Here is a 23,734-nt window from a genome sequence, read left to right as displayed (position 1 = left end):
ATTTTGGCTTAAAAACTAAAGATAAAGGTGAAGTTATAACACTGAAACGCCCTCAGGAAGAGGTGCTTTAAGACATGGCTAGCTAATGTTGTGTTAGACCAGTCTTCCTCTCAGGAAATAAAAGTCACTGGTTAATGCCAAGTTCTTTCGGATGACATATATGTTGAATAAGAAGGACCAACAAGACAGAATAGGAATATTATCAAGTTTTACTAAAGCTTTAGGAGACCAGTCTTAAAGTGTGTTAATAGCAGCATCAAACGGGAAGAGACAACTTATTGAGTGAGAAAACAACTCCCTCCCGCTCATAAAGGAATACAGCCTCATTGTTCTAATACAGATAAGGTAAAAAGGGAGTACATCATACTCCCAATACACATTCCAACGCCTTCAATGTAAAACACGAGAGTTTGCTCACAAAGTGTACACATGGGAAAATATTAGCTGCTTTAAACATGACTATGAAAAAAAGAAAGAACTCTTAAAAAATATATGCATTCTCCACACTAGTCTGTAGTATTGTTGCTACTTCGAAATCACTAATCCTCGCCTCCATGGCGACAAATAAAGTGAGTTTCTTACAAGTATCATCCCTGCAGGACGAGGAATATCTAAACATGCAATGTAATGTAACACAATGTAAACAAACACCATTTGTGGATCAACACCTAACATCCACTGTAATGATACCAAGTACAGAAGCGTATCTAGTCGATACTACTATAATTACATTGATATATTTTAAAAATGTGTATTATATTTATAAACTCTGGAAATATGTCCCTGGACTCATGAAGACTTTGAATATAACCAATGTATGATCCTGTAACAACTTGGTATCGGATTGATACCCAAATTTGTGGTATCATCGAAAACTAATGCAAAGCATCCAAACAACAGAAGAATTTGTGATTATTACATTTTAACAGAAGTGTAGATAGAACATGTTAAAAGAGAAAGTAAGCAGATATTAACAGTCAATGAACAAGTAGATTAATAATTAATTTCCTACCACTTGTCCTTAATAATTTTGACAAAATAATAGAATGGAAAATGACACAATATGTTACTGCATATGTCAGCAGCTAAATTAGGAGCCTTTGTTTGTTTACTTACTACTAAAAGACAAGTTGTCTTGTATGTTCACTATTTTATTCAAGGACAAACTTGCAATAAGAAACATAGATAAGATGTTTTGTTCAAATAAAGCCAATTTTTTTGTGGTGCCCTTATTTAGAAAAGTATCGAAAAGCATCGAAATACATTTTGCTATCGGGACAACACTATACTGCACATCTTTTGGACATATTTTGTACTGTCTGTTTTTGTTTTATCTGCTTTCCAGATGTGGACGAGTGCAGTTTGCAGACGCACAGCTGCTGGAATGACAGCGTGTGTGTGAACCTACCAGGAGGCTACGACTGTGTGTGCACATCAGGTCCAGGATGCACTGGAGACTGTCCACAGGAGGAAGGGGTCAGAAGGAACAGAGAAGACTGGAAAGCCAGCTTTGACCTGTGCACCATCTGCTCCTGCAAGGTACCAAGTCCCCATGTCTTTATTTCTGTCATTGCCTTGTGACACACAGACTTGTGACACCTGGATCCGGAGTGACATTGAGGAGATGAGATTACACATTTATAGTAAAAAAAATATATATATATGTAAAAAGTTGACAGTTGAGCACGTTGTTGTAAATGAAATCCCCAATTTTAAAGGTAACACCAGAACTAAACCTAATATGATCAACCTCTGCTGTCATGTCTTGTTTGGATTAAGAGCAGTCTATTACGATGGTGTTCATAGATACTGTACATATTCACAGATATGTACCTAGTTTTAATGCAGGGTGCGTCTGCAACACGATGTTTATGTTTACACTACAAGTCAATTCTGATATTTTTGACCATACGTGGTATGTATCTTTCTTTTTTAACGTGAACCGTACAATTGCAATGCGACCTAGGCCTTTTTGGTATGTGGGTATACAAAACTCAAAACCAGTGAAGTTGGGACGTTGTGTAAATCGGAAATAAAAACAGTATACCGGTACAATGATTTGCAAACTTATATTCAATTGAATAGACTGTAAAGACAAGATATTTAATGTTCGAACTGAGAAACATAATTTTTTGTTAGCAAATAATCATGAACTTAGAATTTAATGGCAGCAAAACATTGCAAAAAAGTTGGCACAGGGCCATTTTTACCACTGTGTTACATGGCCTTTCCTTTTAACAACACTCTGTAAACGTTTGGGAATTGAGGAGACCAATTTTTGAAGCTTTTCAGGTGGAATTCTTTCCCATTCTTGCTTGATGTACAGCTTAAGTTGTTCAACAGTCTGGGGGTCTCCATTGTGTTATTTTAGGCTTCATAATGCGCCACACATTTTCAATATGAGACAGGTCTGGACTACAGGCAGGCCAGTCTAGTACCCAAACTCTTTTAATATGAAGCCACGCTGTTGTAACACGTGGCTTGGCATTGTCCTGCTGAAATAAGCAGGGGCGTCCATGATAACGTTGCTTGGATGGCAACATATGTTGCTCCAAAACCTGTATGTACCTTTCAGCATTAATGGTGCCTTCCCAGATGTGTAAGTTACCCATACCATGTGGTGATATATTTTACAAACGGCGGCGTTTCTGGGTGTTGTTGATAAATGTCTTTCGCTTTGCATAATAGAGTTTTAACTTGCACTTACAGATGTAGCGACAAACTGTACTTACTGACAGTGGTTTTCTGAAGTGTTCCTGAGACCATGTGGTAATATCCTTTACACACTGATGTCAGTTTTTTATGCAGTACCGCCTGAGGGATCCATGTTCACGGGCATTCAATGTTAGGTGCCGTGGTTTCTCCAGATTCTCTGAACATTTTGATGATATTACGTACCATAGATGGTGAAATCTCTAAATTCCTTGCAATAGCTTGTTGAGAAATGTTGTTCTCTTTGTTGACAAAGTGGTGACGCTCGCCCCATCCTTGTTTGTGAATGACTGAGCATTTCATGGAAGCTGCTTTTATACCCAATCATGGCACCCACCTGTTCCCAATTAGCCTGTTCACCTATGGGATGTTGCATTCATCTTTTTTGCCACTTTTGCCAGCTTTTTTTAAACATGTTGCAGGCATCAAACTCCAAATTAACTAATATTTGCTAAAAACAGTTTGAATGTTAAGTATCTTGTCTTTGCAGTCTATTCAATTGAATATAAGTTGAAAAGGATTAGCAAATCATTGTATTCTGTTTTTATTTACCATTTACACAACGTGCCAACTTCACTGGTTTTGGGGTTTGTAAATCAAATAAGCATCCAATTAAGGTTGTGTTTATCAGACAAACGTCACAATTCGACACCAAAACAGACCGGATGTTGAAGTAAATGCTGGACAAAGGAGCAGAAAACAGTCAGTGGGGGGGGGGGAAATTACGTTTTAGAACCGGAGGAGCTACGGTACGGCATACTTGCCAACCCTCCCGGATTTTCCGGGAGACTCCCGAAATTCAGTGCCTCTCCCGAAAACCTCCCGGGACACATTTTCTCCCGAAAATCTCCCGAAATGCAGGCGGACCTGGAGGCCACGCCCCCTCCAGCTCCATGAGGACCTGGAGGGTCCGCATGGAGCAATGTTGTTGTAATATATTGAGTTGGAGGCAATAAACAGGCGAGGGGATGAAGTATGTCTCTTTACTGTAGACTTCAGAACAGACTCACACACTTGACGTCAGGTGCGCAACACCACGTAAATCGTTGGCCAACCAAAAAGTAACCCCAGTATGCTATAGCCAACATTCACCAGGAGATGGCAACAGACAAACATACATCACTCTATTACATTCCAGTCTCACCATGTTTTCTCGCCATGGTAACATGTGATCCTCATGCACTGTGCGCTGTATCTGTCCCTCTTGATATATAGATATATATATATATATATATATATATATATATATATATATATATATATATATATATACACATATATACACATATATATATATAAGAAAATACTTCACTTTCAGTGAATTCTAGCTATATATATATATATTTATTTTATCATGTATATATATATATATATATATATATTTATTTTACTATATATATATATATATATATATATATACATATTTATTTTATCATGTATATATATATATATATATATATATATATTTATTTTACTATATATATATATATATATATATATATATATATATATATATATATATATATATTTATTTTACTATATATATATATATATTTATTTTACTATATATATATATATATATGTATGTATATATATATATACATATATATATATATATATATATATATATATATATACAGTATATATGTATATATATATATATATATATATATATATATATATATATATATGTATATATATGTATGTGTGGGGAAAAAATCACAAGACTATTTCATCTCTACAGGCCTGTTTCATGAGGGGGGGTACCCTCAATCATCAGGAGATTTTAATGGGAGCATTCGCATACCATGGTTTATATAGGGCACAGAGTGGGTGGGTACAGGCTGGCCTAGGGGCGTGGTGATTGGCTCATGTGTTACCTAGGAGGTGTTTCCGTCTATGGCGGCATGTTGTTTTATATATATATATATATATATATACTGTATATATATATATATATATATATATATATATATATATATATATATATATATATATATATATACATATATATATATATATATATATATATATATATATATATATATATATATGAAATACTTGACTTGGTGAATTCTAGCTGTAAATATACTCCTCCCCTCTTAGCCACGCCCCCAACCACGCCCCCGACCACCCCGACCACGCCCCCCACCTCCCGAAATCGGAGGTCTCAAGGTTGGCAAGTATGCGGTACGGACGTTGCAACATCAATCAGTCACAATTCATTTGTATAGTCTAAATTACAAGAGCCTCAAAGGGCTTCACAAACCACAACAACATCCGAAATTCTGGAGGGACTGATATACAGTCGTGGTCAAAAGTTTACATGTCATGGCTGTCTTGAGTTTCCAATAATTTCTACAACTTTATATTTTTTTTGGAGCACATACTTGTTGGTCACAAAAAACATTCATGAAGTTTGATTCTTTTATGAATTTATTATGGGTCGACTCAAAATGTGACCAAATCTGCTGGGTCAAAAGTATACATACAGCAATGTTAATATTTGTTTACATGTCCCTTGGCAAGTTTCACTGCAATAAGGCACTTTTGGTTGCCATCCACAAGCTTCTGGCAAGCTTCTGATTGAATTTTTGACCACTCCTGTTGACAAAATTGGTGCAGTTCAGCTAAATTTGTTGGTTTTCTGACATGGACTTGTTTCTCCAGCATTGTCCACACGGACTTTGAGAAGGCCATTCTAAAACCTTAATTCTAGCCATTCCTTTACCACTTTTGACGTGTGTTTGGGGTCATCGTCCTGTTGGAACACCCAACTGCGCCCAAGACCCAACCTACGGGCTGATGATTTTAGGTTGTCCTGAAGAATTTGGAGGTAATCCTCCTTTTTCATTGTCCCATTTACTCTCTGTAAAGCACCAGTTCCATTGGCAGCAAAACAGGCCCAGAGCATAATACTACTACCACATACTTGCCAACCTTGAGACCTCCGATTTCGGGAGGTGGGGGGTGGGGGCGTGGTCGGGGGGTGGGGCAGGGCGTGGTTGAGGGCGTGGTTAAGAGGGGAGGAGTATATTGACAGCTAGAATTCACCAAGTCAAGTATTTCATGCATATATATATCTATGTATATATATATATATATATATATATATATATATATATATATATATATATATACATATATATATCTACATCCTGAAAATGTGCAAACAAAACTGTGTTTAGATAATTGATACTTCAAACTTGCATAAATAAATATTAAGGAATATAACATAACTTGGCTTCTGAGAGCTTCAAAATATAATGAATAAAATGCTAAAGTTGTTGATAAACAGGCAATTATTTTAATAATTAAATATGGTCATTTTAAATGAATTATTTTGATAATTTAAAATGAATTATTTCAAATATGTTTATTTTAATGTATAATTCTAATGCCTGGATGTAATAAGGAGTCAGAAAAAATACAATTAATTTTGATGTTTTTAGCAAAATATAGTAAAAATGTATTTAGTTTTTGTTTTTTTAAAATTAATAAATATATTTATTTGTAGGTAAGATAAACATAATAATACAATTTATCTCTAGTCTGGATGATTTATTTCTTGTCACCCAGTTGTCCTCCCGTCGTGAAAAAAGGCTGTCCTCACTCAGGTCCGCATGGAGCTGGAGGGGGCGTGGCCTCCAGCTCCGGCTGAAAATCGGGAGATTTTCGGGAGAATATTTGTCCCGGGAGGTTTTTGGGATAGGCGCTGAATTTCGGGAGTCTCCCGGAAAATTCGGGAGGGTTGGCAAGTATGTACTACCACCATGCTTGACGGTAGGAATGGTCTTCCTGGGATTAAAGGCCTCAACTATTGTCCTCCAAAAATTTTGCTGGGTATTGTGGCCAGACAGCTCAATTTTTGTTTCATCTGACCACAGGAATTTCCCCCAGAAGGTCTTATCTTTGTCCATGTGATGTCAGATAAAACACAGTTCATTCAAAGAAAAGGCATCTTATAACCTGTGTAGATCTCTATAGAGCTACCCCAAAACCACCCCAATAGAAAAGTTAAACAACCTACAGAAAGAGAGAAGATGTCATCCACAGCAATTATGTTCAGAATGATGTTGTACTAGAAAACCCCAACACAGTACTGGCATGCCTGCCTTATCTTCCTAGCAATGGGAGCACACCACAATTGGCAGCAATTCCCCCAGCAGGCCCGAGACCATAACCATAAAGACCAAGGCCATAAGAATTGGCCCCGTGGTTACTGGAGCAGGACAATATGCGTAGATAAAACATTGTCTCTTCGTTACCTTTTTGATGGTATGCAGAGTGGTTTTACGGCCCCTCATACATTCTCTAACAGCCTTTTCTTGTAACCATTTTTATATCCCCACTACACTGAGCCAGACAGAGAGTGCTCTGCTGTTTTGTGTAAAATGAACCATTAAGTTCTCGGGAGCCCGGAGTGGGAGGGGCGAGGACACGGCGGATTGATGATGTCCGGAAATTCTGTCAATACATCTGCATTTCACTTTGTATTCCAGCCAAGGTGCTGCATCTCTATACTATTATTCACTTTAAGACTTTGCAAAGTATCAATGTGGAAATGTGCAAAAGTGTCTTTCTTTAGCCATCTGAAGCATGTATTTTTAAATGCTTTGGGTTGGTGTTTGTGTTCTCGTTATGCCTGATACATAGACCAAGTGATTGCAGCGTTTCTCACAGATCGTTTGTACCTTCAAGGGCTTGGCCTAATTGGCTACGAAGCATGTATTTTTTATTAAAAGGGCTAAAAATAAATATACAAGTCTTTAAAGGGGAACATTATCACCAGACCCATGTAAGCGTCAATATATACCTTGATGGTGCTGAAAAAAGACCATATATTTTTTTAACCGATTTCCGAACTCTAAATGGGTGAATTTTGGCGAATTAAACGCCTTTCTATTATTCACTCTCGGAGCGATGTCGGGAAGCAATCCGCCATTTTCTCACTTTCGTCGGTGTGTTGTCGGAGGGTGTAACAACACGAACAGGGACGGATTCAAGTTGCACCAGTGGCCCAAAGATGCGAAAGTGGCAAGAAATTGGTCGAAATTTGTTCGAAATACGAGGGTGTGGGGAAAGCCGTCGAAATGGTCAGTCGTTTGTTCCGCACACTTTACCGACGAAAGCTATGCTACGACAGAGATGGCAAGAATGTGTGGATATCCTGCGACACTCAAAGCAGATGCATTTCCAACGATAAAGTCAAAGAAATCTGCCGCCAGACCCCCATTGAATCTGCCGGAGTGTGTGAGCTATTCAGGGACAAAGGACCTCGGTAGCACGGCAAGCAATGGCGGCAGTTTGTTCCCGCAGACGAGCGAGCTAAACCCCCTGGATGTCTTGGCTCACACCGTCCCTTATGCCACCGAAGATGATCAAGAGAAGAATATCGACCCTAGCTTCCATGGCCTGCTGACATCAACTCCAAAACTGGACAGATCAGCTTTCAGGAAAAGAGAGCGGATGAGGGTATGTCTACAGAATATATTAATTGATGAAAACTTTATTCATTACTCGCGGTTTTACGTAAATTATTATACATAAACTGTGTTTACCAATAATTTAGCTTAAAAACATTTATTTTTTTCAATCATTCGAGTACATTCGGGCAGTATTTTGTGTCTATTTAGGTATGGTTAACCTGAGTGCTGAAATCGTGGAAAAATATATGTTCTTAGCGCGCCTGAAATGGGCTGTCTGCACTCTCAAAGTGCATGTTGTTGCCAAATGTATTTGCTGTAAACCTAGTTCATAGTTGTTAGTTTCCTTTAATGCCAAACAAACACATACCAATCGTTGGTTAGAAGGCGATCGCCGAATTCGTCCTCGCTTTCTCCCGTGTCGCTGGCTGTCGTGTCGTTTTCGTCGGTTTCGCTTGCATACGGTTCAAACCGATATGGCTCAATAGCTTCAGTTTCTTCTTCAATTTCGTTTTCGCTACCTGCCTCCACACTACAACCATCCATTTCAATACATGCGTAATCTGTTGAATCGCTTAAGCCGCTGAAATCCGAGTCTGAATCCGAGCTAATGTCGCTAAACCTTGCTGTTCTATGCGCCATGTTTGTTTGTATTGGCATCACTGTGTGACGTCACAGGAAAATGGACGGGTGTATATAACGATGGTTAAAATCAGGCACTTTGAAGCTTTTTTTAGGGATATTGCATGATGGGTAAAATTTTGAAAAAAACTTTGAAAAATAAAATAAGCCACTGGGAACTGATTTTTTATGGTTTCAACCCTTCTGAAATTGTGATAATGTTCCCCTTTAAAGAGACTGTTTTGTTAGTGTAACAGAGGCCAGCCAGTGTATGTTGGTAAACCTCACTACTCAACAACCTTAATTGGGTTACCGGGTTGATAGTGTTGTATATTTGAGGGTCGTGTGACGGGTGACGAGCCAAGGAGACGCAAGAGGAATCGTCGAACAAAAAGCTTTATTTGTTTCAGCGAGCCTCGGACTAGAGCTGCAGCTCTAGGAGAAGAAGTGTGCCAAATCTCTTAATTTTGCTACCCCCTCTCCTTGTGGGTCTAATCTTGATGCCGGACAGTCTGGCCTGTCTATCTTTCTTTGCCATTATTCCTGTGATTAGTTTAATTCGGGTTACCCCCGACCTCTATCCTCGTTCCCTATCTGTGGACCTTCTACCAGGTGTTGCTAATGTCTTTAATTTTCCTCCCAAACCTGACACCTACATTCTTGTGGGATTCCCAATCTCTACAGTGCCGGTGATGGACCTTTGCATTTTGACCTTCGTAGAAAAATACTTTTAAAAGATTACGTGGCCAAATACAAACACATGCTACTTCCAATCCTATAAGATAATTATACATGATATAACATGAGGACCTGTTCTCCTCCAGGACCAGGAGGCGTGTGGGTCGGATCACAGCTGACTCTTCTCACCCTGGACACAAACTATTCTCCCCTATCTCCTCAGGCAGGAGACTACGGTCCATCCAGACCCACACCCCCCGCCACCTGAACAGTTTTTTTCCCCTCGGCCATCAGGCACATGAACAATAACTCCTAACAGTAGCTCCTTTGAATTATTTTCTAAGTCTATAACAAGATCTGATAGCTCAGTTAGCGCTCTTGTTATTACAAAATCTGTGTTATGTGTTTTATGTTGCACGATTGCACCAAGAAAAATTCCTAGTTTGTGAACCCGTTCTCAAACAATGGCAATAAAAAACTATTCTGATTCTGATTCTGAAGAGTCATAATTTTACTTGAGAAAAGTCACAATTTCATAAGACAACTTTGCAGTTTTGCCGATATTATAATAATAATCAGAACATTACTTGGCAAAATTATGGCAAAAGTCATAATTTCCCTCAAAAAAAGTCACTATTTTACGACAACCACAAAAAAATTGGCACTATTGTGATCAAAGTCAACATTTTATATGACAAATGTCACCATTTTGCATTAAAAAGTAATAATTTTACATTAAAAATTCATAATTGTATGATAAAATATTGCAGAAAGAATTAGAGAAATTATTCCCAATTTTATACGAAAAAAGTCGACACATGGTGAGAAAAAGACTGCTTTTAGTTAATTTTTTTTTTTTTAAATTAAAATTTTTTGTAATTGTATTTTAATCTTCATTATTTACTTCAAGTTATTACAGTATGTCTCTATATACATATGTTTTTTATTTGTTTTATTAATTTTGGCCAAAGGGGCCACACTTCAATTTCTTACACATACTTGTTATTTCATATGTTGGCCAGAGGGGGAGCACTTCAAATTTTTACACACACTTGTTATTTCATATGTTGGCCAGAGGGGGAGCACTTTTAAAACCGACACACAGTCTATTTGAAAAATCCCTCCTTTTTGGGACCACCCTCATTTTGATAGATTTCATCACCAGGGGTGCAAATGAGACATTATCTATTAGATGCAATGGTTTTCCGTATATTCTGCCGTTTCTTTTCTTTTCTCCTCTGCTCCCCTTTTCCTTGAGGGGGGGGGGGGGGGGGGGGGGGCACAGGTCCGGTGGCCATGGATGAAGTGCTGGCTGTCCAGAGTCGGGACCCGGGGTGGACCGCTCGCCTGTGCATCGGCTGGGAACATCTCTGCGCTGCTGACCCGTCTCCGCTCGGGATGGTGTCCTGCTGGCCCAACTATGGACTGGACTCTTACTATTATGTTGGATCCACTATGGACTGGACTCTCACAATATTATGTCAGACCCACTCGACATCCATTGCTTTCGGTCTCCCCCAGAGGGGGGGGGTTACCCACATATGCGGTCCTCTCCAAGGTTTCTCATAGTCATTCACATCGACGTCCCACTGGGATGAGTTTTTCCTTGCCCGTATGTGGGCTTTGTACCGAGGATGTCGTTGTGGCTTGTGCAGCCCTTTGAGACACTTGTGATTTAGGGCTATATAAATAAAGATTGATTGATTGATTGATATATATATATATATATATATATATATATATATATATATATATATATATATATATATATGTATATATATATATATATATATATATATATACATATATATATATATATGTATATATATATATATATATATATATATATATATATATATATATATATATATATATATATATATATATATATATATACACACACACACACATTCTTGTATTTTCTTACCTTCTTGAGACCTCCGAAAAATGCCTACCTCTTTAGGACCACCCATTCTAGACATATAAAGATTTGTATTTACAACATTAATAATATATACATACTATGCAAATATGAAAAAAGCTTGTTGTGAAAAATTAGTCGGAATTTCACAAGAAAAAGGCCACAATTTCACAAGAAAAACTTTGAATTTTGGCAGCATTACTCAAAAACTATTCTGATTCTGATTCTGATTCTGATTCTGAGTAACCACAATAGCTCGGGCTTTTGTGTCCTTGCTTGCTCCTGACGGGTCGTGGTTAGGGCCTGGCTTGGCAGCTCCCGCCATCAGTGTGTGAATGTGTGTGGGACAGTAGAAATAGTGTCAAAGCGCTTCAAGTATCTTGAAAGTAGAAAAGCGCCAAGTGTAACCAATTTTGTATCACCCATTTATCTGTCCTGTGACTCCAAAATGATCACTGGAGGACGAGAAGAAAATGAATGGCTAGGTGTAACCCAGGTGCCCGTTCCGCATGGGCACACGACCCCTAGTTGTCCGCATTAGAGGCGAGTGTGCTGACCACCGAGCTAAAAGCCCGTGCTTTTGGTGAGTGAGGTTTGCTAACGTACACGTGGCTCATTCACACTGGGAATGATCCGTTGCCTGGATCATGTTTTTTTTTTTAGTTTAAGACTCCCTTAGTTCTGTTTCAGCACCCTGGTTGCCATGGGTACTGATTATTTTCACCTGCCTCTGATTCGTGTTCAGGACGCTCACCTGCTTCCGGGCATTAATCAGAGAGTTATTTATTCCTGCCTTTCGCCACACTCGGTCTGTCTGTTTTGTTTGCTCCTGCAACAAGTTGCGTTAGTACTCCTTCGATTCCTGTTTCTATACTAAGCTTTCCAGTGCTAATTTTTTGCCTTAGCTCCCCCGTGCAATCGCCACGCTTTTCGTGTGTTTGTTTTCTTGACTGTTTTATGGACAATAAAAAAAAAATTATATTCATTTTTTTCTCTTTGCTCTTTTTTTGGTTTGTTTGATGCCCTTTTTGTCAAAGAAAACATCGTTTTTTTATGTGACAAACAGACAAAATGTGCAATATTTTCCCCCAAGAGTATGTCAAAGTGGAATATTTGATGTGAAGTCATTGGAGCCTTGAGTAGGTCAATAATTCATAACATTGACTTTGATTAATTTTTTTTTTTTTGAGCTCAGACAGTTTTAAAGGTAAAAAAAAGCCTGCATGGCAGCTTTGTGTTTGTTTTTTAACTGTGGTGACCCTGAATTTACTGCGTATATTATTGACATTATTTCTAAATTTGAACATACGGCTGAAAAAAAAAAAAAACGTTTTTAATGCGCCTGAAGGAGTCCACTTTGAATGGCCAAGAGGCTATTTATAGACTCCCGTGCATCAGTTGCTTTTTTGCCCGTGAAAGTTCAACCCCTCTGTGTTGTTTTTTTTCCAGGATGGCCGGACATATTGCAGAAGGAAACCGTGCGACTGTGGCGACCCGCAGGAGGATCTGTTCTGCTGTCCCAGTTGTGACAACAGGCCCAGCAGCCAGTGTCTGGACCAGAGTGGTCGCACACTCTACCGCAGCGGAGCATCCTGGCTCTACGGATGCCAGCAGTGCCGCTGCATGGTCAGCACACACACACACACACACACACACACACACACACACACACACACACACACACACACACACACACACACACTCCTGTATTTCTAACCTTCTTGAGACCTCCGAAAAATGCCTACCTCTTTAGGACCACCCTTTCTTGACATATAAAGATTTGTATTTACAACATTAATAATATATGCATATTATGCAAATATGAAAAAAGCTTGTTGTGAAAAACAAGTTGGAATTTCACAAGAAAAAGGCCACAATTTCACAAGAAAAACTTTGAATTTTGGCAGTATTATAATGAAAGTCGTCATTTTACTCAACGCAAGTCAAAATTTTGCAAGAAAAACGGAACATTTGTGCAATGTTATGATAAATGTTGGAATTTTACTCAATAACAGTCGCAATTTCACAAGAAAAGCGTAACATTTTGGCAACTTTATGAAAAGAGTCGTAATTTTACTCGACAAAAGTCACAATTTTATTAGAAAATTTAAAAATGTTGCCAATCAGAATTGTATCTAGCAAAATGATGACAAGTCATAATTGTACTCCTAAAAATTCGCTATTTTACGAGAACCACCAAAAAATTGGCACTATTGTGTTAAAAGTCAGCATTTTATATGACAAATGTCACCATTTTGCATTAAAAAGTCATAATTTTATGTGAAAAAATTTTACAGAAACAGAAAGAATTAGAGAAATCGTTCCCAATTTTACAAGAAAAAAGTCGACATATTGTGGGAAAAAGACTGCTTTTAGTTAATTATTTTTATTATTATTTTTTTTGTAATTGGTTTTTAATCTTCATTATTTACTTCAAGTTATTACAGTATGTCTCTCTATACATATATTTAAAAAAGAAATGTAATTAATGTTGACCAAAGGGGGCACATTTCAATTTCTTACACACACTTGTTATTTCATATGTTGGCCAGAGGGGGAGCACTTCAAATGTTTACACACACTTGTTATTTCATATGTTGGCCAGAGGGGGAGCACTTTTAAAACCGACACAAAGTCAATTTGAAAAATCCCTCCTTTTTGGGACCACCCTCATTTTGATAAATTTCATCACCAGTGGTGTTATGTTATGTCATGTTATGTTATGTTATGTTATTTTCATTTATTATGCGCCCCCCAACCAACTGTTACATCAGCAAATGAGACATTCTCTATTTGATGCGATTGTTTTCCAGTATTGGGACCATGATTTTTAGGTCCTAACTTGTTCACCGGTCCTCATATGGAAGGTACTTTTCTTTGTTGATGTCTCAAGAAGGGTAGAAATACAAGAACACACAGACACACACACAGATTGTAAATTGGCAGCAGAAATGAAAACTGACCTTCATGGCAAATCCCTGAGGGATGCAACAGAATCTCCTCATCAACATGAAGCTTAGAGTTGGGCTTTGTTTAATACCTGCCCCTGGCACGCTGCGAATGTGTGTTTGTGGAGGCATGGCACAACCGCCACCTCACTAATTAGCGATATGGCCACACACCATTATGCCAGGCGTAATTGCCTTACAGCTGCACGCGAAACTCTTGTTTTTTGGGGGGTTTTTACCGCTTTTCTCTGCAGGAAGGGGAGGTGGACTGCTGGCCTCTGGTTTGTCCGGCGCTGACGTGCGAGTACACGGCGGTGGCCGAGGGCGAGTGCTGTCCGCGCTGCGTGGCAGACCCCTGCTTGGCTGACAACCTGTCCTACGACATCCGGCAAACGTGCCAGGACCCCGCGGGCATCGCCCGTCTCAGCGGAGACACATGGCGGATGCCCAAGTCGCCCTGCACCAGCTGCACGTGTAAAGTAAGACAAAAGCACTTCCGAGCTTGATCTACTAAGATCAAAATACCAAATGCTAAATAGCGGGAGCAAACTATAAATAAAATAGTGGGCGTGTGATCGACTACGACTGTGTGTACAATTGGTAACTGGTGCACACCACCTTATTTAAATGAGGTATTTGCCTGTATACCATGGAGGCACTCATTTACTACACATTCATGTCATCAGGCTCCTCCTACCTCGTAAATAAAAACAGATTACAATGATTTGCAAATCCTTTTCAACCTATATTCAATTGAATAGACTGCAAAGACAAGATACTTAACGTTCAAACTGGAAAACTTTTTTTTTTGTTGCAATATTTGGCTCATTTTGGAATTTGATGCCTGCCACACGTTTCAAAAAAGTTGGCACAAGTGGCAAAAAAGACTGAGATAGTTGAGGAAACACTTATTTGGAACATCCCACAGGTGAACGGGCTAATTGGGAACAGGTGGGTGCCATGATTGGGTATAACAGCAGCTCCCATGAAATGCTCAGTCATTCACAAACAAGGATGGGGCGAGGGTCACCACTTTGTGACCAAATGCGTGAGCAAGTTGTTGAACAGTTTAAGAACAGCATTTCTCACTGAGCTATTGCAAGGAATTTAGGGATTTCACCATCTATGGTCTGTAATATCATCAAAAGGTTCAGAGAATCTGGAGAAATCACTGCACGTAACATTGAATGCACGTAACCTTGGATCCCTCAAGCGGTACTGCGTCAAAAACCGACATCAGTGTGTAAAGGACATCACCACATGGTCTCAGGGACACTTCAGAAAACCACTGTCAGTAAGTACAGTTTGTCGCTACATCTGTAAGTGTAATTTAAAACTCTACTATGCAAAGCGAAAGCCATTTATCAACAACACCCAGAAACGCCGCCGGCTTCGCTGGGCCCGAGCTCATCTAAGATGGACTGATGCAAAGTGGAAAAGTGTTCTGTGGTCTGACGAGTCCACATTTCAAATAGTTTTTGGAAACTGTGGATGTCGTGTCCTCCGGAACAAAGAGGAAAAGAACCATCCGGATTGTTATAGGCGCAACGTTGAAAAGCCAGCATCTGTGATGGTATGGGGGTGTATTAGTGCCCAAGGCATGGGTCACTTACACATCTGTGAAGGCACTATTAATGCTGAAAGGTGCATACAGGTTTTGGAGCAACATATAAAGTTAAAGTTAAAGTACCAATGATTGTCACACACACACTAGGTGTGGCGAAATTATTCTCTGCATTTGACCCATCACCCTTGATCACCCCCTGGGAGGTGAGGGGAGCAGTGGGCAGCAGCGGTGGCTGCGCCCGGGAATCATTTTGGTGATTGAACCCCCAATTCCAACCCTTGATGCTGAGTGCCAAGCAGGGAGGTAATGGGTCCCATTTTTATAGTCTTTGGTATGACTCGGCCGGGATTTGAACTCCCAACCTACCGATCTCAGGACGGACACTCTAACCACTAGGCCACTGAGTAGATGTTGCCATCCAAGCAACGTTATCATGGACGCCCCTGCTTATTTCAGCAAGACAATGCCAAGCCACGTGTTACAACAGCGTGGCTCCGTAGTAAAAGAGTGCAGGTAGTAGACTGGCCTGCCTGAAGTCCAGACCTGTCTCCCATTGAAAATGTGTGGAACAATATGAAGCCTAAAATACCACAACGTAGACCCCGGACTGTTGAACAACTTAAGCTGTACATCAAGCAAGAATGGGAAATAATTCCACTTGAAAAGCTTCAAAAATTGGTCTCCTCAGTTCTCAAATGTTTACTGAGTGTTGTTAAAAGGAAAGGCCATGTAACACAGTGGTGAACATGCCCCTGTGCCAACTTTTTTTGCAATGTGTTGCTGTCATTAAATTCTAAGTTATTGATTATTTGCAAAAAAAACTTACAGTTCTCAGTTGGAACATTAAATATCTTGTCTTTGCAGTCTATTCAATGGAATATAAGTTGATAAGGATTTGCAAATCATTGTATTCTGTTTAATAATAATAATTCATGACAACATTCAGTTTAATTCTTTTTTTTTTTTTTTTGGAGCTCAGACAGTTTTAAAGAAAAAAAATGTGTTATTAAAGTAAACTTTCAAATTGTTCTCGTTACATTTCACCTGTTTGTGCTTTTATTCCACTTTGTAATGTTTTTTTTGTTTTTGTTTCTTTTTAGTTAGTATTTTTAGAATGTGCAGCGGGCCGTTAAAAAATTAGCTGCGGGCCGCAAATGGCCCCCGAGTCGCAGTTTGGACACCACTGCATTACCGCTTCTTTGTGAGGAGCTCTGTAATTTTTCATAAATGAAAATGTAAAAAAAAAAAAAATCTGGGCTCCTTAACAGCGCTTTTAGTCGTTGGTCTTCTTTAAAAAAATAATAAGTGTCCTGTTTGTCAAGATATTTACACAGTTTGGATTTTTTTTTCCACCCTCCTCAAGTTCAGCCAACTCTCTCGCGTTGTTAATTTGATTAAATTAGAAAACATGCAACTCTCCACTCTGCATGCGCCGGCCCTGAGTTTTGCCGAGGCTTGTCGAGTGGACCCGATTGCCGTAAAAGAAGATGAAAAAAAATTATTTCTGGTTAAAAGCAGGTATGGTGTAAGAAATTGCAATCCGTGGGGTTGGGAGGGGGGCATTTTGCATATATAAGAGCATCTAAAATGAATAAATAATTTAATGAATAACAGGGTGCTTCATTTGAAACGTTACCCTTACCGTATTCCTAGCCCCTTCCTGCTCTGTCACTGCTTATTAGTGATCAGTGAAAATAATGGCAAATATTCAAGATTCAAGATTCAAGATAATTTATTGTCAATTCTTAACATGCACAAGACACATAAGAACTGAAAAGTATATTTTCAGCACAGTCCCACTAAGAGCAGACATTCGTTACAGGGAGACAAGACGAGACCGCCGACGGCGCAGCCATTTGTACGGCGCTCCTTAAAAAAAGGTGGGGAAAAGGTGATATTGGGAAAGGGTGGAGAGTAAAAAAATATCAGTCAAAGGCTGGATCCGCAAGAGGGGGTCCAGACTGAGTCCAAGGGAGAAAACCTAATTTGCAATGCAAACATAAACACGTTACATTTAGTCACGACAAACTCGCAACAGAGGGAGGGGGAGTTGGAGCAAACAAGCGGTGGTGAAGGCGGTGGTTGGGGAAGGGGCGGGTGCGTGCGTGTATGCCCAATCAACTTGGGTGTGATGTTGAAGTGTTTTTGTGGACTGGGGCCGATCTCAAAGTTCGACACCAGGTGCTTGTTGAGAAAAAGGAAGGTCAAAAGCATCCATCGTTGAGGTGTCCTCGGGGGTGTTTTTCAGAGCAGCCTGTTCCTGATCACACAGCGTCAAGGCCATTCGAGGGAGTCAAATCGTAGATTAGGATGTTGTTTTTCTTCGAGCAGATAATCTGCTAATAATCTCCTCTGGTAAATAGCAGTACTGGGATGGGAGACGTGCACGGAAAATATGTATTAATTATATCAAGTTTGTTATTTTCCAACAAAAACAAACTGGAAAATGTAATTCCATTAATTAGTTTTAGTACAAATATATTAAAAAATTATAAAAATCCTTTCACATGAATAAAAAAAGTTTTCATAATAGAGGGGATCCATATTAAATTCTGCTTAGCGTTTACTGTTCCGACATGAAAATCAGGCATGTGAGCATTCAAATGTTAAATGTTAAAAATCTAGACTACATTTCCTGCATTTAAGTGCATTTCTACACTATATTTTACCTTTAGATGGAGTCCCATCTGCCAACCTCTTTAGGTTGGCTTCTTGACACTTTTTACATATCTCATGTAATGTACCACAGATGTTTTAGTTATTTAAATCGATAATTTACCAACATTGTTATCATTGAACATGTAATGTAAAATCCTATTCTATTGTAATATTTTTCCATTTTGTTTCCATTTACACCCCCATTATTTACTTTTTACTTTTTTAATTCGATCTCGATTTTGTACACTGCTGCTGAAATTTAAATTTTCCTGAGGAAACTCTCCTGAAGGAATCAATAAAGTACTATCTATCTATCTATCTATTACATGCATGCAAAGAACTCAGAAAAAGTAGCCACGCCTCCCCAGGTAATATACTTGCTGTGTTGTGACCTTTGTTTACACCCGTCACGACTAAAATATACCTTCTCGCCGGCTACTAATAAATACTAGAGAACTAATTTTAGATCAGGGGCCCCATGGAGAAAAATCCACTCCCAAGTGGCAGGATAACTTAAAAATAAAGACAACTTCATATTGTTTTCTTTGTTTGAAAATAGAACAAGCACATTCTGAAAATGTACAAATCGTAATGTTTTTTTTTTACACTCACATGTCGCGGTTAATAGTAGTCTATCTTTATTTGTCGTTATTTATAGTTTCTGAATAAATGATGTGATAATGTCCATCAGTCAACTCATTGGTGTTCATTTTCAATCCATCGAGATAAAAAAAAACATAATATCAAAATCAAATTACAGGATGTTCTTTATGTAGTTTGATCATTTTCCTCGACCGGTGCACTAGCATCATGTGGTTTATTTTGTACATATGTAGCATCATCTACAACGATACAAATAATTGCTATTGTGACATCTAGTGGACACATTTAGAACAGCAGTTTCTTTCATTCAAAAATTTCTGGTTCAACTTTATACTCAGCAAACTCATCCCGCGGGCCGGATAAAACCTGTTTAAGAGCCTGATCTGGTCCTCGGGCCGTACGTTTGACACCCCTGCTCTAGATCTGCAACCGGTTCAGGACTAACAGTTTTCGGATTGTAATCATCCAAATATGATTAGCAGCAAAGTAGAAAGCCTACACCTGACATCCACTGTAATGATACCAAGTACAGGAACGTATCTAGTCGATACTGTGATTACATCGATATTTTTTAGCATCACATAATCTTTTTTCGTTTTTTTAAAATGTATAATATGTTTATAAACTCAGGAAATATGACACATTGTCATATCTGTGTGATCATGTTTTGTTTAAGTTATGTTCTGCTTGGTTTTGGACTCTTTTTAGTTCCTGCTTTTCACTCCCTTGTCTTGTTTCCATTGTTACCCATTAGTTTCACCTGTTCCACGTTTGGACTCATTGTGCACTCTTGTTTGTCACCATAGCAACCCATTAGTTTTCACCTGCCCTCACGACTCACACACCTGTCTTTAATCATGTCACTATTATTTAAACCCATTGTTGCCAGGAAGTCTCCCTGGCGACATCATACCCCTGACACACTCTCCACACACCCTTATGACCCTTGCTGCTCTTTTTCATGCCGTTTTCTCGTCCAAGTTAGTTTTCTTTATTCATGCCATAGTTTGCAAGTTTTGTTTCATTGTGCATTTCTGCCTTTGTGCAAGTTTTGTGTTTATAGTCAAGTTTTGTACTTCTGCCCTTGTGCACGCCTTTTGTTTATTCTTTTTTTGAGTGTTAAAATTAAATATGTATTCACCTGCACGTCATGTCTGGTCCAAATAATTTGCACCTCGGGAGAACAAACCATGCCATAGTCCAAGTCTTGACACACATGAGGACTTTGAATATAACCAATGTATGATCCTGTAACGACTTGGTATCGGATTGATACCCACATTTGTGGTATCATCCAAAACTAATGTAAAGCATCCAAACAACAGAAGAATAAATGAGTATTACATTTTAACAGAAGTGTAGATAGAAAATGTTGAAAGAGAAAGTAAGCAGATATTAACAGTAAATGAACGAGTAGATTAATAATTAATTTTCTACCACTTGTCGTTAATAGTTTTGACAAAATAATAGAATGATAAATGACACAATATGTTACTGCATATGTCAGCAGACTAAATTAGGAGCCTTTGTTTGTTTACTTACTACTAAAAGACAAGTTGTCTTGTATGTTCACTTTTTTATTTAAGGACAAACTTGCAATAAGAAACATGTGTTTAATGTACCCTAAGATTTTTTTGTTAAAATAAAGACAATAATGCAATTTTTTTGTGGTCCCCTTTACTTAGAAAAGTATCGAAAAGTACCAAAAATATCGAAATATATTTTGGTACCGGTAACAGTACCAAAATGTGGGTATCGGGACAACACTAACAGCGAGTTCAACACATTTTTTTTTTGGATCATATTTTTTTGATACTTCATAAAAAAACAACGATTAGGTGATGTTTTGACGGGAAAACGAATGTTTAAAAACCCGGATTTTCCGTCGACATTTCACGCGCCTGTATGACGCTGCCATGTGACTGTATGTAAAATGCATCCATTCTCAATTAGCAGCACTTTTAATGAATTCTACACTTTTATTACAGAAATAGCAATGTGTTAAAAGTCTCACTCTTCTATTTCCGAACTGCATTGCGACACAGAACTTTTCTCGGTGCTCTATTTCCTAGCCAACTGATGAGCGTGATGACACACACTAGAGTGTTAGACACACCAGCTTAAATTCTACACCTGCCAACTGAAACATAAATAGGGGACATATTGTATATATAATGTCTGTGTGTATTTATACATTGATACATATATATATATATATATATATATATATATATATATATATATATATATATATATATATATCACTCAATATTTATTTTTTTTATCGCCTCCTAATAGTAAAATATGTCACAGGTCTTCAAATGCCTAATAAAAGGGATAAAGGATAGAGTAGTAGTAAAACCGCTTTAAAAAACAAAAAATAAAAAAAAATGTACAAAACAAATAATAAAAAAAAAATTAAAAAGTGTATACAGTATAGAGTACAGTAGTAGTAAAATATTTAAAAATAATTAAAAATATAAAAGAAAAAGTAAAAAAAAAAAATGTTTTAAAATAAAAACAATTTCAAACTAAATAATACAAAATTAAAAAGTATATACAGTATATAGTACAGAAGTAGTAAAAAAAATGTAAACACAATAATACAAATAAAAAAATGTACAAAACAAATCATTTAAAAAAAGTAAAAAGTGTATACAGTATAGAGTACAGTAGTAGTAAAATAATTAAAAATAATAAAGAAATATAAAAGAAAAAGTTAAATAAAGGGTTTTAAAATAAAAACAATTTCAAACTAAATAATAGAAAAATAAAAAATTATATACTGTATAGAGTACAGCAGTAGTAAAAAAAAGTAAACAAAAGAATACAAATAAATAAAAAATTACAAACAAAATACTTTTTAAAAATGTTTTTACAGTATGTGTGCAGGATATATTTTACGTACACTTAACTGTCAAGCCTACAGTAAAACTGTAATTAATTGTAAAATTGTGCAATAAATAGTGTTTGATTATTTAACTATACCACATTGTACTGAGTAGCTACTATAGAAGTGAACTACAAGCACTCATTAATGTATGAAATATGATAACTCTCTATTTTATGCTGCAGCTGTTACATATACTGTAATATTGTACATGGTAATTGTTATATATTGTATATATGATAGAAACATATAATATAATATATCAGTATACATCATATACTGTACATATATTAAGTAAGTATTACATATATGTTATATTCTATATTGCTACTACGGTACATTTTTAATCTATTTTATACCTGCATTTTCCTTTCCATCCTTTGTAACTGAGCTACTGTGTGGAACAATTTCCCTTGTGGATCATTAAAGTTTGTCTAAGTCTAACAAGAATATGTTTAATTCCACTTAAAAGGGCAGCTATTGTATGTTTCACTGTTTCCCATTTGTTGATATGCAAAATGTTTCCACACCTTTTTAACGTCTGTTCCCTCTTGTGCTTGTCACGCTGCATCACACAGAATGGAAACGTTTGCTGTTCGGTGGATCTCGACTGCCTTCACAACAACTGAAGAGCCGCTTCCCCGCCGCCTCTTTTCTCTCGCCTCCTCGCCCTGACTCCTACTCTCTCGCCACAGGCTCGCGGCGCCCTTCCACCCCCTTTTTCTCCCGTTAGACAACGGAGGATTTTTTGACAGACTCTTGCACAGTCTTGTGCATGTCATTGTGTGCACAGAGAATACAAACACGCGCTGGTTGAGATGCGGAGTCCCCCCCCCCACCCTACACCCACCCACCTGTAACGACTGACGGTACGTGACTGGACAGGGCTCGGACGGCGCCTGGGGTACTCTCACCACTCAACTGTATGTTTTTGTCCTCGTTCTGACCAAATGTTTTTGGATATTTCCATTGAAGCCGTAAACCAGATGCTTGATTAGGAGCTTGGTAATGAGGTCATAGGTCATAATGCAACATCGTTTTATGCCATACCATTCAGTCACAATAACTCGCAAACAAAACTCACTTCCAACACTTGTGCAATTGTGCAACCCCAAAAAAACTTTTTTTCCTCATTAAGCTAAGAAATAAAGTAGTGCAATTAATTAGGGGTGTCCCCGGTGATATCGGTCAGACGTCAGCGAGAAACAAGTATTGGCTAGCATTTTAAACTTTCCGATACAAGGTTTGTTTACCTGTGCAAAGCTGGTCAGCCAGTTTACATCTAAATGTCCTCCAATAAGCACACAAAGTTGGACTTTACTTGCACTTAAGGGAAGCACTTGCGCAAAGAGTAGGGATGTAACTAGAGATGCGTTAAAATGTAATATCGGAAATTATCGGTATCGGTTTTTTAATTATCGGTATCGTTTTTTTTTGTTTTTTAATTAAATCAACATAAAAAACACAAAATACACTTACAATTAGTGCACCAACCCAAAAAAACCTCCCTCCCCCATTCACACTCATTCACACAAAATAATTGTTTCTTTCTGTTATTAATATTCTGGTTCCTACATTATATATCAATACATATCAATACAGTCTGCAAGGGATACAGTCCGTAAGCACACATGATTGTGTGTGCTGCTGGTCCACTAATAGTACTAACCTTTAACAGTTAATTTTACTCATTTTCATTAATAACTAGTT

At 37.9% G+C, this 23,734-nt stretch overlaps 1 protein-coding gene across 2 annotated transcripts in view; it reads left to right on the top strand.

Annotated features, from left to right (window-relative positions):
• Nucleotides 1-22,865, top strand: part of LOC133615912 (protein kinase C-binding protein NELL1-like) — a 547,026-nt gene extending 524,161 nt beyond the window's left edge. Inside the window, exons 17-20 of one of the 2 annotated variants that reach the window (XM_061974796.1) lie at nt 1,346-1,539; nt 12,808-12,984; nt 14,561-14,785; nt 22,603-22,865. In XM_061974796.1, the coding sequence (XP_061830780.1) occupies nt 1,346-1,539; nt 12,808-12,984; nt 14,561-14,785; nt 22,603-22,653 (647 nt within the window). In that variant the 3' untranslated portion in view covers nt 22,654-22,865. Of the gene's footprint in view, nt 1-1,345; nt 1,540-9,583; nt 9,915-12,807; nt 12,985-14,560; nt 14,786-22,602 lie in introns of those variants that run through there. The other variant, XM_061974797.1, reaches the window with a different exon arrangement.
• The last annotated feature ends 869 nt before the right edge of the window (nt 22,866-23,734 follow it).

This window comes from Nerophis lumbriciformis, linkage group LG15 (genome assembly GCF_033978685.3).
Source record: "Nerophis lumbriciformis linkage group LG15, RoL_Nlum_v2.1, whole genome shotgun sequence".
Lineage (NCBI taxonomy): Eukaryota > Metazoa > Chordata > Actinopteri > Syngnathiformes > Syngnathidae > Nerophis > Nerophis lumbriciformis.
This window is presented reverse-complemented; position numbering and strand designations above follow the sequence as displayed.